The sequence below is a fragment of the Sparus aurata genome, chromosome 21 (assembly GCF_900880675.1).
Source record: "Sparus aurata chromosome 21, fSpaAur1.1, whole genome shotgun sequence".
NCBI classification, from domain to species: Eukaryota; Metazoa; Chordata; class Actinopteri; order Spariformes; family Sparidae; genus Sparus; species Sparus aurata.
This window is the reverse complement of record NC_044207.1, coordinates 14,025,511-14,043,167: the sequence shown is the minus strand read 5'-3', so window position 1 is coordinate 14,043,167 and position 17,657 is coordinate 14,025,511. Positions and strand designations below refer to the sequence as shown.

Genomic DNA, 17,657 nt, shown 5'->3' with positions numbered 1-17,657 from the left:
CTGCTCGTTCAGTAAAAAAAAAACAAAAAAAAACATTTTCTGGTATCCCTGCTCACTTTATCCAATCAGGACCAGGCGGTCCTGTCTGCTCAGGGAACCGGCAGAGGAGCAGGATCGTCCCGTTCTGGTACTGTCATGGGCAGTGGGGGAACACCACTTCCAGCGCTCCCTGTGACGGCTTATACAACCAAACACTGCAAGCGATGAAAAAAGCTTGAGAAAAAAGACAAAGACAAAGAGAGCTGCCTCGAAATAAAGTCATGCAAGTGTGACGACATAGAGAGGAAGGAGGGGATGTTAGCTAAAACATCGACAGCCGCTTTAGCCCTGGACGTATCAAGAAACCTGGACAGTGTTGGAGATGGTGCCCCGTTTATTCCTATGAAAGCTGCTCAGTGACACTAGAGATTTCCACTGACTGACCCGCCTAACATCCAGTTTGCCAACTGAACACGGCGCTTCACCCCCAGCTACTCCAGTGAATCTGCCGCCTAACATCCAGTTTAGAGCTGATAAAGACTTCCATAGGGACAAAATTATTTAAAATTTCATTGGACTGAATGGATAAAATTCTGAATCATTTCGCCAGGGTTGTGTTGCTCAAAAAAAACATCCACCATTTTACATTTCACAATGTAAGCTTATGGGAAAAAGCCTGACACTCTACCCAGGGGCTTGGCTTCAATTCTGTTGACTTTTTTCTTTCATTCACTATGGTAGTTCTCATTAATAAACATGATATATATTTATTGCCACATGTGGAATTTTGTTGACTTTGTTTGCCCCCTTTTTTCCCGCAGTCCCTACCTTTGAATCTGTCAACACCAGATTCAAAGGTGTGGATATCAAGCAACAACTTTTACCCGAAACAACACACAAAGCACATGCAGTCAAGCTCATTTAAACAACAGGTAAATGAATGCTTCTCATTCGTACGTAAGAAAATGACCCAAATGGCTGAAGTTCATTCAAAGACTCTGACTCAGGGTCCGGCCTTTTCAAGGGCACAGAGAAAAATAACCTGGGGTCAGTCACGGTTCTGTCACGCTGCAGGTTGCAGTCTTGGAGTTGTTCCATTTCCCAAACTTCTTGTGATTTAGTGACATAATGTGAATGTATTCCTTTATAAAAGGTTATGAATGCCAAATCCAGACTGTGAGAGCCGCTTTCTCCGGTAACACTTTTCACATTTTCAAATCTTCTTTATCTCACATACTGCCCCGTTTTAAACCTCAAAGCTATTTCATCTTCGGATCTGCAAAAGGCAGGTGTTATATAATATGTATAATTATAAAGCAATCTCAAAGGTGTCATTGTGCCAAAATGAGTCCCACTTTTACTTTCTTACTCTGAGCAGAATTTGCAGATTCTGTCCTTTTCTTTTTTTTTTTAACTTAAATACAAGTTTTAATGCAGGACTTTAACTTGCAAAGATGAATTCTGACATCACGTTGCTGCTGTTTCGGGGCTATGAATGCATCCTCCACCACCTTCTCTTCCCCTCTGCTGTCTCGTCTCTTACATCACGTTGCTCCATACGGACACACGCCCATGTACACTTCACCATCCGCCCCACGTCCTGCATTATGACAATTTGGGCTGGTATTCAGCCGGTATGGCCTTAAGTGCCACCATAAATCCCCATTATCCCCAATCCAATACATCGATGTCACTAAATGATCCATAGCCCTTTCACACAGTACAACTAATACAGTCCTCAAAGCTCTTAGCCTTTCATTCTTCTCAATTACCACTCCCTTTCCGGCACTCTCTTGCTCTCTGTCTCTCCCCCCCAACTATCTAAATCCTCTTTCCGGATTTCTCTCTACATTTCATCAGCCTTCCCTCCTTTTCTCTCCCCTCTCTCCTGTTGCGCTCTCCCGTCCCCTCTTCTTTAAAACCAGGTCCCCCTTCGCTTCATCCTCTGCCCCCAGTCTGCGCTCCCACTCAGCCGCAAAAGCCGCCCTCACTTCTTCTTCTTCTTCTTCTCTTTCTTCTTCTCCTTCTGTGGTTCTTCTTAATTCCCCTCCCGCTCTATCTCTTTTTCCTTCGGTCTCTCTTCCCTCCTTTGCCTCCTTGCAACTTCCATCGCTCTTTTCGCACACACTCACTCTCTGTTCTCTGTTTTCTCGGCAGCCCCTCGCTGTTGCTTTCTTGCCGTCTTTCTCTCTCCCTCCATTTCTCTCGCACACTGTCTGTATCTGTGTCACCCTCATTCCCTCCTCTCTCTCTCCTTGCTTTTACTGCCAGTGACGCTGTCAGGGAAGAGGTGGTGAGCAGCAGTCAACGGGCTCATATCTTCAACATAGCCACCAACACACACACACACACACGTACGCAGACCACTACTGCATGGAAAAGAAGGTGCAATAATAGCACGCTGACCCATTGTGCTCCGCTGATATCTAGCCAGAGATGAGCACTGTGTGAAAGTGTGTGTGTGATTATCATCTGCCCATTCCAAATCGTTGTGTATTAAACCGAAAATGGTGTGTGGAGTGGGTGTGAGTGTGTGTGAGTGTGTGTGTGTGTGTGTGTGTGTGTGTGTGTGTGTGTGTGTGTGTGTGTGTGAATGTGGTTTTCCAGCGATGACTGATTGGTCTTGTGTGGTGTCAGAGCGGCTGGGCGAGGCCTCGAACACACCATCATTCACATCCAGTTGATCTCCCTCAAATGTCGCTCTGTCCGGCTCTATTTTTCCTCTGTTCTCCCGTTTTAAAGGGTCAGTTCACCCAAATTACTACACAGCTCCAATGTCCCTGTTACTGTGGTCGCGCCGAATGTTGCCAGACAGGACTGTTGATTCAGCAAAACCCTGGATAACATTCAACGGCAGGGTTTTTTGGTTTTTTTAATATTCAATGCCGATGTTTTTTAAAATGATCTATTTATGCAATATATTTGCATGGCCATGGGGAAGATAATGGCATATAAACTATGGTTAAAGGGCACTCTGCTAATTTTAGACATGGTGTTAAGGGATAAGTTCACCCGGAAATTAAAATTCAGTCATTATGTACTCACTCCCATGCCGAGGGAAAGTCAGGTGAGGCTGCGTAGTCCATTAAACGTGTCTCGAGCTTCACAGCAAAACTGTGCAGCAGCATTCTCCTGAACAACGGAAGTAGCTGCAGACTTTTTTTAGAATATAATTAAACAACCCCCCTAAAAATACATACAATGGCTCCATTTCCATAATCCAAGCCCAGAGATCCCAAATTGATTTGAAAACATTGTTATTTACAACCTTTTTAAAGCCGAATAATCTTCACACTTGCTGCTTAGCTAAGAGCGTTAGCATGCATTCCGTCTGAAGTTGAAGATGCTCGACTTCGACTGCACATCGAGGGCTACATAATGTCTTTTCAAATCAACTTGGGATCTTGGGGCTTCTGGAGAATTGGATTATGCTGCATGATGCGTTTGGAGCTCGACAAATATTTTGTGGGCTATGAATCTCAACCCGGTTTCCCATCGGAATGAGAGTGAGAAGATTATGAGTGAATTTTCATTTTTGGGTGAATTTATCCTTTAATCTTAACAGTCAAGAAGAGAAACGCTCTGGAGAGCACTGAAATAAATAACTGTGATGACGTTGTCACGTTATCTCAGCTTGGACTTTTAAGAGGAAGTCTGCGTTTCAGACACAATGAACTTCACCAGACAAGCAATCAACTAGAATTGTTAGTATGAAACATGCTGTAAGGTTACATTATTGTAAAGTCTGAAAAATCAGTTCTTTGCTGCAATTTTGACCATTCGTTTTAAAATCTGACTCCTGTGAGTCTTCTAACTTTATGGATGGTCGATACTAATAACATACAATCTGATAAATAGCTTCCAGTGATGTCACCCTTGTGGGTAATGTAGGTGTCAGATTTTGAAAAGGAAGAAGAATGTGATATCTCTGGTTCTGCTGTATCGATTTTGGTCATTTGTTTTTTAACCGTCCATAACGGGTCCAACAATGTTATAGGAGTGCACTGATAGACCAGGAGACTTTTTTTCAAACGCTGGAGCCTACATCACCCATAATGCAACTTGAGTGACATCAAAGGAGGCAATTCATCCATCACGTGATGCTTCCTGTGGAGCCACAAGAAGGCTTTATACTTCTTTTTATCATTTATTTATATTTTTTGATTGGTGTAGTTTCACTTGGTCACGATGAGAGAGGGATGAAGACAGAGCGGAGAAACTATGAACAGGACATGAACTCTGGTCTCCTACTTTATCAGATGTGCTCCAGCTCCTATACATCCACAGCGTTACTTTCCAACATGCCACATATAAGGGCACACTACTCGCTGTACCCGCGCTGGATGTAAATAATGAAGAGCATCTCTGTCCAGTATAAACATAACTCCAGAGGATAGGACTTTCTATAGTAGAGGTAGTTCCTGTGAAAACTGTTCACAAACAGGGCCGTGGATCATTCAGAGCTATCAAAGCACTGTTCCTGCAGCGAATGTTTTCAATGTGTCGAGCACCTCAAACAAAATTGTAATCATCTCCATTATATTGGATCTTTCGCGAATATCTCAAACACAGGACAGAATAAAAACAAAACTTTCCGCCTGGCTGGATACCATTACAGGTAAGTGGGAGAAAAAAAACATCTTTTTTGTGTTTTGGCTGAGCTGACCCTTTAAACAGAAATCCAATCTCTTTAAAAAAGCAACAATCTCCAGACTCCTCTCTCCCTCTGTCTCCTGTTTTTAGTTCAGCTGTAACAAAAAGACCAGATAATCTGTCCTCAGGCAGGCAGCTCTCCCATTCCTCCTTCTCTTTGTAGCTGCAGTCCATTCTCTCGATTCATTTCAATCCATAATTATAGCAAACACAAACACTGCCAAGGCACCAGGATACAAGCCGGGCATTTTTGCATTACAAAGGCTGAGAGTAGCATTTTCACATCAATAAATCATTATCATATTATATCATCATATTATATTAGTATAATTACTGTAGAGAAGGCTGTTGCATAGAAGATCTACCAGTCTGAGCATTGCAGTGTACACACTGTAGATTTGGCAGGACATCTGCGGGACAGCTTTGCAAACAGACAGAGGGCGCTGTTCTTCCAGTACGAGCGGGGCTTAAAGCTCACAGAGTTTCTGGTAAATGGCAGATGGTGGAAGGAGCGACGGGGTGACAGAAACAACGCTTCCAACACGTTTGCTCTGCTCGGTAAAGCTAAACAGAAAAACCTTTGACTGACGAAGCATCAAGAAGCAGGGGGCTTTACGGGAAACATGGTGGTAATTTGGAGAAACGAAACCACTGCCAATACCAGTGGTTGCAGGCTGCCAATCGTCTCCTTAATTCTCAGTTTGTCTGTGAGAGGAAAGCCGGTTAATTTGTCTTCTTGTAGCATCGTTGCCGTTCTCTCTCTCTCTCTCTCTCTCTCTCTCTCTCTGCCTCTTTTTTTATCTTCCGCTCTCATTTCTCCCGTTTATCTGTAACAAAAGACCAGCCAGTCTGACCTCATGCAAAGCTCCCTCTATCTCTGTTTCTCTGTTCAACCTCATCCCTTCATCCTCTCCTCCGCCCTGCCTTTTATTCCTGGATTCTGTCGTTATCCCCGGCTAGATCCCGACCCACGCCATCTCCCGCTCTCTTGTGGTGTCACTCCCAGTTGCAGATGTGTTGCAGCTCAACGGATGATACACGCACACTTGCACGAATAAACTCTGCAAGCGTGCACAATACAACAAAAGCAAATGTGTGCACGGTTCCTGGATACATGCAAAGGCACCGGTGTGCAGGATCAGGACATGAAGGAATGATGGGAAAGAAGGGCACAAATGCTCTCGCAGCATGCTCCCACGCTCACACACACACACATATGCTCCTGCGCGCGCACACACACACACACACACACACACTCATATGCAGGCGCAGGTTTAGGACAAACAGAGAGGCAGCAGGCAACGTGGCAAGGACACAATATGCACTCAGCATGATCACACAGACACACACACACAAGCTACCTTCTCACACACAAATGCGCATACATGTGGGATATGCACACAAATTCCCACAAGTGGGAGTACAAAGATGCACACTTGCAAATACACACACACACACACACACAAACACACACACAGAGATTACTGCAGGATCACACAAACACATATTGGAAACCCGCAGAAAAACACATGCACAAACCACATCCTTGCATTCCTATGGAGTATCTTTCTAGCCACACACACACACACACACACACACACACACACTGCCCTACACACATAACACATAACCACACCCTTGTGCTTCCTTTACCACACACACAGCATCCAGCGTGACTACAAGCCAGTAGTACAACAACAGACACGTCAATTGCACTTTTTCTGACCCCACAACACACAAACACATTCACAAACACACCCTCAAAGCGTCAACACACACTCACTGAGTCTCTCACCTTCCAACTCCTGGTCCCCTCGGTACCAGTGCAGCTTGGCGGGGGGTTTGCTGCCAGTACTGGTGCAGGTCAGGGTGACCTCGCCCCCCTCCGTCACTGGATTCTCAAAGCCTGAGATCTGAGGTTTGCCGGGCACACCTGGGGGGGGAAGGAGAGACGGAGAGAGTCACAGAGTTGGCAAGAGAGGAAGAAAAGTTTCATGCTGCGGGGGCTCACCTTGAAGCCAGAAAAAAAAAGCAAAAGTTCAGGGCCAATGGCTGAGCTTCTAACAAGTACTGCAGCCTTTCTGCAAAGTTGTTGGGTATCGAATTGAGGTATTAATTTGGTCAATTCCGAAAGCTCTGGTGAAAACTGGCTCGGAGAAAAATAATGATGCAGGCCTGCAACGATCCGCCCCAGAAGTGGTTCAGAGTCATTGCACAGCAGCTCAAATATCTGTGAAGCGTCTGTGTACCCTGACCTTCCAGAAGCATCAGGGCTACTGTCTCTCCATCAGTGTCCATTAGCGAAGAGGAACGAGAACATTTTTTATGTTTTGCTGAAAACTGATCACTTAAAGCTGTGCAAATAATGACTACTGCGTCTCAGAGGCGAAGACGGATGAGGCTTAATGGTGTTACAGCTCCAGAGCAACTCTTATGGGAGGGGGTTTGGTTGTGAGTTTGACACTGGAGAACCCGGTTTTTCCCACCTAATCAGCCACAGTCTATTGTGGTTATGACAACCACCTTTCTCTTACTGTAACCAATGAGCTGGTTTGCTTGAACCTCACCTCACCAATTGTGGTGGCAGATCAGAGAACAGTCAATGTCTTCAAAACATCGTGACGACAAGATCCCCATATAAAAACTTGAATTTTGTCATTAAGGGTAAAAGGACATGCAAGACTGTGAGATATAAAGAACAACAGGTTGCTGGTTATGTTCATATGAAAGTAGGAAAAAAAAGAAGAATGCATACTAAATACAGAAGAGTCAAACTGAAGTGCTGTGCTTGTCGTTCTCATCTGATTATTCACTACATTAAAGATTCAGCAGCAAGTATTTAGGACAAAACACGAGCGGGGTGCGCTGTGCCTTACTCCTTGTAAAAAAATTTTGGAAATCTCCACCCGGCAATTGTTATCATTTCCATGTAAGGTAACAATGGCGCAGCACAGAAAGTTCAGCTGTGATTTAACGCAGAAGACTTGAAACTTGACAACATGACCGAAGCGTTCAGAGGCTGAATGTAGCAGCTAAACTACTCCCATAATATATTGATAAAATCCTTCATTAAAGGCACATTATGTAACTTCTTCCGCTTGGAGTCCCTCAATTAAGACAATGAAGACAAAGGTCATAGTTTGAGGATGTTGTGAAGTAGTGTGGGATGATGGGAGTTGTTGTCTTCGCTGTTAATCAACCACGATTAGCAATTAAAATCTATCTGACGTGACCCTGGCAGAAATGTCCCCAGTTGAGGTTAGGTATTAAAGTTTTATTCAAGTGACATTTTGTCTTAATCGTTGATTTAGAAGTAACAAAAAAAAGTAAAATTATGGGTTTCTCTGGGATTGGAAATTGTTGGACACATTTGGGATGTGAGTACACAACTAAACAAAATATATAACAAGGGCTTAAGTGCTTGGCATATAGAAATGTTAGACATTACACCTTAAACGTATCATTCCATCTGTGCTTGAAGATGGTGATGGTAGGTGATGATGAACCTGGAAATGCATTTAATTCAATGTGAAGTAATTAATGCATTATCACTTCAAAATCAGCAGCATGAGGTCGACATTAAGGCTGACGGCTTGGCATTTCCACAATTCAAATCAGTCTGGTAAATAATATTGTGTAACTGTTCATTATCTGTACTTCAGGTCAGTTCAGAAATGTCAAGAAAATTAAGTTTTACAGGGATTATTAAACACGACTTCCCAGAGTTCATTAGTCAAGAGCCAAGATGGGAGTTAGAATGACTCCCTCAGTCTAAATGGGCTTTTGAGGGGACACTGGTGCTTTGTATGTCTGCAAGACAAACTGAGGGAGACAGGGGGAAGAAATGACCCAAAGGTCACATTCAATGTGAGCCAACCGGGTTTCACGCTGGCCAAACCCAAATTTCGTGATACATCTCCCTTTCCCACATGTGTTCTTCCAGATTTCAGCACAGTCGGTCAGAATAAGAAAAACATTTTTGCTTAATTACAACTCTAACTCTGAGGTAAAAACAACACAAGCGGGAGAATGAATGTACACACCCACCCTGCCAAAATATTTCAGATTCAACTCCACCATCACCGTCAAGAAGGCAAGCGTGGAGAGAATGAAAGTTTCCCCTCCGCCCTCCGCCTGGAACTATTGTGGGCAGCACTTTTCTCCAAGTCTTGGTGGAGATTACTGTCATTCCGCTTTTGAAAAGTAATGAATGTTCAGTTTGCCGTCTACCGCATCCCTCCGCCACAAACCGAGGGAGGAGAGAGAAAGTGACGGACAGAAAAGCCCCCTCTACCAAGAGAGCCCACAAACTGCTGTAAAGAAGATCCTTCATTACGCGGGCTTTGATTTTTTTCACACTCAACCAAACACTGCCGGTGTTACACTAAATTTTGTGACCCATCAGATTTTTTGACTGAAATATTTTATGTCTATGGAAAAACAGACAAAGACTCTCTCCCTCCAGTGTCCCTCATCCAACCTTACTTTGGAAAATGTATGTATGCTGGTAAATGGCAAGAAACAAATAATTTTTGGTCCTGTTTGAATTATGCCATTAAGTACAAACATGATTTACATGATTTAAAAGATGGGGTTAGTTTTGGTTGAAGCCACTCAGTGAACTCTGTAATAATCTTCTCGTTCAACATATGTCACCAACACCCCCATGGCAAACCTGACCAAGAGTTTTTTATCTCTTGCTATCAACTACATTACTTGTTATTCTAAAATAAGGTCTCATGGTGGTCCACTGGAAGGGGAAGGACTGCCTACCTATAACCTTAACCCCTAACCCTGACCAAAAACCCTAATCAGGTCACAGACTCTGATGGGGCACGGAACATTGTGACACACCGGCATAATTTGCAATGTTCAGATGGCAAAATGAGGCGCGACATGCAACACAACCGCACGTCTAACAGCATTAGCATCTTGCCGTACCCACCTTTTCACACAGATGTTGATTCAGCTCTGTAACCACCTCTGCCACCAGTCCAAAGGTTTGTACACTTTATACTGAAACTGCAAGGTGGAATAACACCTTGCAGTTTCAAGGGGCCGAAGTTAAATGGAGAGGTAGAGCCGGAAGAGTAGAAGCTGAGCGAGGCTTGGAGCGTGTGGCAGAGATGGTGGAGATGGGAGGAGACGTCAGTAAAGTTTTTGTACCAGTTATTGAAATAGTTTACACTTTTCCGGCCAGAAGTTCTAGAAATTACTAGATCTTAAATAGCCGATTGATTGATTGATTGATTGACTGATTGATTGATTGATTGATTGATCGATTGGTCAACCGCCTGCTAATAGGCAAACAGTGGACACAGAGGTGCCATTATGAAGTGCTGTGAACTTTTCAAGGTAAAGATAAAAAAAAATAAAAATGTGGTAAATTTTTAATGTAGTAGTATTTGATGTAGTGCACTGTGTGCGGAAGCTCTCTGGCAGTAAAGTAACATTGAATATTAATGAGGGTATAATACTGCACATATAGAATTGGATAGAGAAGCCCTGTCGAGACCCTTCCCTCTACAAGGAGAATAAAAGAGAATAAAGCCATTATAAATTATTCTCTGCTTAGCTCAGGGGAGAGCAGAGCCAGCGCGCCACACATTTTACACCAAGAGGCACACAGGCATTTAAAACTGACCACACTCAGCAGTAATGCGCTCGTGTGTGTTTGTGTGTGCATCTGTCAAATGGCTGCACATGTCTAAACAAGAATGAATCACATACACACACACACACACACACACACACACACGAGCACTGCGGTGCCAAAACTGGATATCTTTGGCTGATGTTCCCAGAGCGGTCTGCGCGTTTTAAACATTTTACCATACATTTTTAATGGTTTGGCTCCCTCTCAGGGGTCATGAAATATTCATTGAACGCAGAATACAGTGTCACAGCTGTCAATTACAGTGAAAAAAAATAATGCTTGAATCACAATTACTGCAAATTTGGAAGAAATACGGAGGAGTGGTTCTCGTGTTTATTTGAATTTAGAGTGCCAAACTAGAGCTGCCTTCAACCCTGCTCCGACACACACAGTCCCCTCCCCCACTCTCACACACACACACACACACACACACACACACACACACACACACACAAACATCGCATTAACATTTCAGGCGCTCTGCTCATTCTGCTGTCCAGAGCGGCTATATTGAATTCTCTTCTTTGCAGCTCTGCCAGAGCATTTGGATAAATATCCTCAAAATGTTTTATTCACAGATGCTCCCGCAGATGTTGACTGACTATCCCCCAAATCTGAGGGCGAACCCCGTGGCCTTCCAGTCACTCGACAGCCGTTGAAACATAAGCCACTCCTGCCCCGCCTTAAATTTCACAATTTCATCTTATCTTGTTTCCATTAAGTCCATTCTCCGAGGGGGTTGGGCAGAAATGTTCTGTGCTTGGCTTACATCCAGCAATCTTTTTTATAAGTATTAAATTACAAAAAGCTGAGAGAAAAAAATCAGACACTCAGAAATCCTCAATTCCATTGAAGATGTATTATTCGTACACATCAGAAGGTGTGCCATATTAAGGGACAGAAGCTCATTTGTTGAGTAAATTTAGTCACAGGTTTTTCATTATCAGCTTGTAGAATAACTTTCATTACACAGCAATTGCAAAAAAAATAAAAAATTAAAGTGGACTTGGATGCCCTGAAATATTGGCCATAAATCTGCCGGCCACAGCCCTCCCGGGAACATCCAACCAGCTGTCTCTCCCATGTATACAGTAAGTCTCCATTGTGGTTGCATCACTATTAGTTGGTGCATTACAGTATTACAGCCAAGCACTCTGCTTTGTTCTTGTCTTCAAGTGAAACCATGAAATATGTCCAGAATTAGCTGACACTGAGGAACAATAACAACTCGGCTCATAAAAATCAATACTTGAAAGGCTGTTAGTGGGGGTCCAAAGCCGATTAGGCCAATATCCAATCAATACACCGGTCCAACCACTGCTGACAGGATGGCCGCAATTTATTGCCGGCTGCGAGGAAGCATCACACATATCACATCGATCACAAGGAAGATGAGTGGAGCTGGTTTATCTCCACACAAGAGTTATATGAGGTCATAACCTCGTAAAAGGTTAGCGCTATGAGGAAGGATCTGGATCAAACTGGATGAGGGCGTCTCAAGGAATGCGAGGAATAATGACATTTCCACAAATGATTCTTTTGGCAGCTTTACTCACACCAGAGACTAAATGTGGGAATATCTCCGCTTCGCTGCATTGATCGTCAGGCGCCGTGATGATCGACGTTCTCCTCTTATCTGTCTTTCATCCGTCCTCTAACTTAATAAACCTGCTATATGACCAGTGCTTTGCCTCATGCCAACAGGCAGACTCTTTTAGCATGTCACACTTACGGCAGACATCCACAGGGTCAAACTTCATTGTGCTCTGAGAGAGGGTAAACTCTGCAGGGTAGGTCAGACTAGCACAATGCCACAGCGGTGCATCAAGGTGAATTCGAGACACTTTTTCCGACACTTACTTTGTGTCCTCTGAAAGTGGCGAGCAGACATTTGTTATAAAATTGTTATTAACAGCGTGACAGCCGGGGAGAAAACAAGAAAAGATGCCAAAAGCCTCGTATCATCCATTCAAATTTGTCATAATCCTACAGGTTTCGGGAGCAAAATGAAGATCGACTGCAGTGAAACTGATTTGTACAGCCGTCAATCAGTCTCAAAGGAGACATGTCGGAGTACGAACACAGGGAGGGTAAGAATATCACCCCGCACCATTTGGCCTCAGCAGGAACAAAGACGACATTTTGAGAAAAGCCTAAATAGGAAATTGATATCAGGCGAAACCTTAGGAAGGGCCTCAAAAAGAGGAATCCATCTTGAAGGACAGAGAGGAAATAGAAATAAGTTTACTAAAAAATGTATCCTCGTTCTCTCAGAGATCACGAAACCCTGTTAAACACAGCTGTTAGAGACGCATGTGACTCACTTTCACTGCCAGGGTTTATTTTAAGGCCTGGAAAACGTTGCAACCTCCGTTTTTGGCAACATCGAAACAACAGATTTCGTGTGTGTGTGTGTGTGTGTGTTTGACCCACCTAGCACGGTGACTGTGGCTCGGGCGGTGCGGACTGGCATGGTGAAGATGGAGCAGGTGTACTCGCCCTCGTCGGACAGCTGCACTTCGGCGATGGTGATGGAAAGCTCGGTGGAAGTCGAGCGGTGCAGCTGGATGCGGGTGTCTCTGAGTGCTGAAGGTGAAAGAGGAACAGGATATCAATAATTAGACATGTGCATTTGTAATTGTTCTGCTTTATGAAATATTTGGGAGGAAAAGCTGTACAAGGTCTGCTTTTTAAATTATTAACTGCCGATGCTAAGTATTATGTTATTTTTGGGCTTGTAAACGTTTAGAGCTTGAACGCAGCGATTAATTGCGCGTTTCTTTCTCACTGCAAGGGACGTGTAATAGTTCTCACATGTTTCTTGCTCGACTAAAGAAGAGGCGAAGGAAAAGGGGGAGGTAGAGGAGGTAAGGTAGGAAGAGAAATGTGGCAGATGAAGAAAAGGAAGTGACGGGGGAAGACAAGAGGATGCAAGGATGAAGAAAAGGCTAGTGAGGTGCCAGAGAGATGGGAATGGAGAATGCGAAAAAAGCGGGGTGAGGGTGGGTGGAAGATTAGAGACAGGAGGGTGGAAAGAGGCAAGACAGCGGGGAGGACGGGAAGAGTGAATGTGGCAGAGGTGAAGGAGAAAGATGTAGAGAGAACGGTAAGAAGGAAGGACTGGAAGAAGGAGAAAAGGGGAATTAGAGAGGGAAAGGGTAAGAGTAAAGTAAAGTAGAAATGTGAGCATAAGGATCCATAACACTTAACTCCATAATGGATGGAAGGGGGTGAATTTGAAAGTAGGGAAATAAACAATGCAAAGAAAAGGAGAAGTAGAGTCAGTGAGAAGAATAAGAGAGGTGGGAAGAGAGGGAGAGAGCATGTATAGGAGGGCGAGAAGGGATGGGAGAGCGGAGTAAGAGGCAAAGAAAGAAAGAAGATGAGCAGAATTTAAATCATGGGAAAGAGAAAGGTAAAATGGTAAGACGGGGGGGGAGGAGGAGAGAGGGAGGGGAAGAGGTGTTTGGAGAGAAAATGATGTAAGAGGCGGAGTGAGGAGGAAGAGGAGTGAGGAAGATGAGGTGATAGAGGAGGAAGAAAAATAGCAGCGATGCGAGCACAAGCAAGGTGAAGAAAGACAAAGGGGGGAGTAAAAGAGATGCAAAATGAGCACGAGAGACGAAAGAGAGTGCAAGAGCGTGAGGGAAAAAAACTGAGAAAATAAAACAGAGGAAGCATAAATAGCAAGAAGAAGAACAAGAAGAAGAAGGGAGAGGCAGTGAGGGACGGGTGGGGGAGGGATGAGGAAGAGGAAGACGAGGGAGGCAGGAGGGAACATAAGAGAGACATAAATGGCTTTGTCATCAATGAGAAATCCAGCCATGAAAGAGGGAGAGAGCGCACAAGCGACCAAGATAGATGATGATGATGAAATGCTACGAAATAACCGCTCGTTTCTGTGATAGCATTGACCTCTATGGTGTTTGTGCTGTGTGATTGCTGTCTGTCTCCCCGCCTTTCTATCTGCCTGTCTATCTAGATGTCTATCCGTCTATCTCTCTGTCTCAATAAAGGGTTTCCAGCTTTGTTCTCTGGCGCCATCACGCAGAGTCGACTCCCCCGCAAGTAATGACTTAATATATAACAAGCAGACTCACAGAAAGCTGATACCTGCAAAACACAGCCGCGGTCGAGTAAAGTGAAAAAGTCCGATGGATTTGATCCCACTTCCAAAGTTGTTTTAAGTTGCCATAGTACGGTTTTTGTCTCATTCCTAGTCTCAACCGTGGTGAAGTTTGAGAAAACTCAGTTAAACCGTGTCTGTCGCGCTTGAAGCAGACGTAGGCGCGGAGACGTGGCACAAATATATGTGGAATTGGTGCAGGACAGCAGGTGTGAAACAGACAAAGCGGCCCTTTAAAACTCCCACAGGGGAACATCCCTTTCATGATTCACAGCTATTTTCAAGATGTTCAAAGCGCAAACCCGCTCCGATGTCACCCACTGGTGTGTTGGGGGGTTTTTTTGGAGCCAGAGGCGACAGTGCTTTGGACGAGAGGGTGGAGCTGGGGAGGTTATCCTGATCGGATCTGATTGGTGGTTGCGACTTGTATGTGTCTGCATTGATGAAGACTTGACACTAGTGACAGAAACCATTAACTCATTAGAAAACTGTTTACTGAGACCAGTGGTGGTTCTAGACCAGTTTTAACAGGGGGGCCAGGTTGGGGCCGGCTTTTTTGTTAGGGGGCACCTACAACCCGGAAAAAAGGATAAATCGCTCATTCGGACAAAGCAGTGTTTACAATTTCAGCAATTTTGATTGGGTAGTAAACAGCTGAGACACTTTATTTCTGCCTTTCCCTTCAGAACAAAATCATTGCAAGAAATCTGTCATTGTATTATTAATGCAGACTCCTATCAGGGGGGCCACAGGGGGGTCCAGACTCAGAGTTACGGGGACACTGGCCCCTGTTGGCCCCTCCTTAGAACCGCCCCTGACTGAGACGATAAATAAAGTGAGAAGTAAGGTCATTTTCTCATGAGCTTACATATAATTCAACCAGTCTTACTTGGTGTCAATGGTTGTGGTCAAAGTTAAGTTTAAGTTGTAGTTTTGGTGTGTATGGTTTGTTTACAACAATAAAACCCTCGTCAGCACCAGTTTTCCTCATGAAATAACAGACAATCAGAAAAACAGCTGTTAGCCATCCTGCTAACAGGCTAGCTTACCAAAATGATTGCTTAATCGGTTTCTTTTCAATTCAAGTTTTAATTTCCAACATTCACTGACATTTTCCAAAAAAGAAAAGTCTTGAGGTTTGTAGCTTGTTGTTTTGTCCGTTCTTTTCTCATTTCCTATTATGACTCTCAAATGTAAAAAACAGAGATTGGTTCACCGTTTCTCAAACAGGGAACAAGTTGACATTGATTTTCGCTAGGTTGCCAAAGCAACCCTTTCCCCATGACGTAGGCTAAACCAGTTGAAAGCAAAGAGTGTATCTGGCATAATATGAGCTCAGTAATTTAATGTGAGGGAAGAAACAGTTGTTGTTATTGTTGTTCAGAAATGAAGCTGACTCCCTACAGATATACTTATCTCAGGTAGGGCTGCCTTAAATGTACCAACTGGGAAAAGAAGCTAACATCTCCTGGTCGACTAGAAGTGTGCTGTGTTGCACCTGTGACCACACACACCGGCGCGCTGACCACACCCCTTGTGCTCGGCTGCTTCACGAGAGGACTCATACAATACAATTTTTCCCTTAGAATCTTAAGAAAAGACTATTGTGTGGGCGAGTCCAATTATGTGAGCTTGAACAGTCTGTGTGTTATGTCTCTCTTTCATATCTTATTGTTTATTTGCATTTGTCAGTACTGAGCCACGTCTGAGTCTGTTTATCTACTCATCTCTTTGTCTTTCTTTCAGTCTAACTATCATCTCCCTGCCTCTCCGTTTCCCCATCTGTCTGTTCCCCTGTCTCTCTCTATCGCACTCCCACGAGAACACACATGAACCCCCCCCCCCCCACACACACACACACACACACACACACACACACACACACTTCTGTTTCTCTTGATATTTTTTCAGTTATTTCATCCAACACTACTTTATCTTCATGCCTTATCACTAAGCAAGGTCACTGCATTTGTCTTCATGAGCTACCCTCTCTGTGTAGGTGTGGGCGTGGGTGTGTGTGAGTGTGTGTGTGTGTGTGTGGGTGTGTGTGTGCGTGTGTGTGTGTGGGAGTGTGTGGCATGCGGTCACTCACACAAACACAGACACACACACTTATCCATGCCCTCTGGACCCTGCGCTCAACTATCAGTCTCCCTAATTCCCTTCCCCTCATCTCTCCTCAATCTCCCTGCTCTGCCTCACTCTTGTTCCTCTTCGTCTTTCTCTCCTTCATCTCACCCATTTCTAATCTTTTCTGACTCCAGGCCTCCCTATCTCCTTTTTTTTTTTAGTTTTTTTCTTTTTTCATTATAAACAATGTATACTGTTTGCAAGCACAGGTGTGATGGATTTCCCAAAAACGATATGATATCTAGTTACGGGGACGCATCGATTGTGGAAGGCCCTTGAAAATTGTACATGTGCGCTGGTTAGCCTGCGACGTGGGCAACATAAATAGTCTGCCAATAGGTCACACTCTGCTGTTTGGCCCTGTGTTTTCTTTTGGCAAAGGGATGTAATGAATGTCTTAGTATGGAGATAAATTGGATTAATGGACAAAGGCTGTGAGTGTGTGTGAGTGTGTGTGTGTGTGTGTGTGAGTGTGTGTGTGTGTGCGTGTGTGTGTTAGAGTAGGGTTAGCACTTGTTATTTTCTCGCACAACATGTTGGGTGACTGACATTTGGAGCACGCCCAAGCCTTGGATGGACATGAAACTGAGTTCGCAACTTCGAACGTTTTCCAACTGAACTTGGTACTGTAGTTCACATTTCCTACTTTTTGAAAGCTGCAAAAGCAACTCCAGTCTGCCCTTTCCGAGCAGGCAAACAGGGCTGCTTGAAAATGAAACTCTCGTGGTTGAATTATTGGTAGAAAAAGATGAGCGACTGCGCAAGAAAATATGTGGATCTGAGATTAAATTCTGGCCATCAAGCGTAACAATGGCCCATTATTGAATCGCTCTCTCCCTTGTTACCTGCCATCCCACTGCCTTCCCCTGTAAAGGCATAAAAACACTAACGGTAATGAAAAAGGAAATATCTGGTTCTTTAATAAAAAGTCAAAATCACAAGCCTGTGTACATACAAACTTAAAGAAAAGAAGCTATCTCCCAGGCAGCATTTTAGTGAAAAACATCCAGTCTCCAAACTGAACAGTCAGCTACACGCACCAGTACGGCAGCCGGTAGAAGCCTTATTAAACATACAGCGGTTTTCATCAGTTCACTTTCGGACTCCGGGTCG

At 44.0% G+C, this 17,657-nt stretch overlaps 1 protein-coding gene across 4 annotated transcripts in view; it reads right to left on the bottom strand.

Moving 5' to 3' along the window:
* The window catches only part of cadm3 (cell adhesion molecule 3), a 101,740-nt gene that overhangs the window by 28,870 nt on the left and 55,213 nt on the right, over positions 1 to 17,657 (bottom strand). For all 4 annotated transcript variants that reach the window (XM_030402946.1, XM_030402947.1, XM_030402948.1 and 1 more), the window contains exons 4-5: positions 12,722 to 12,874; positions 6,428 to 6,565 (exon numbers count right to left, since the gene is read on the bottom strand). In XM_030402946.1, coding sequence (XP_030258806.1) covers positions 6,428 to 6,565; positions 12,722 to 12,874 — 291 coding nt within the window. The remainder of the gene's footprint in view (positions 1 to 6,427; positions 6,566 to 12,721; positions 12,875 to 17,657) is intronic.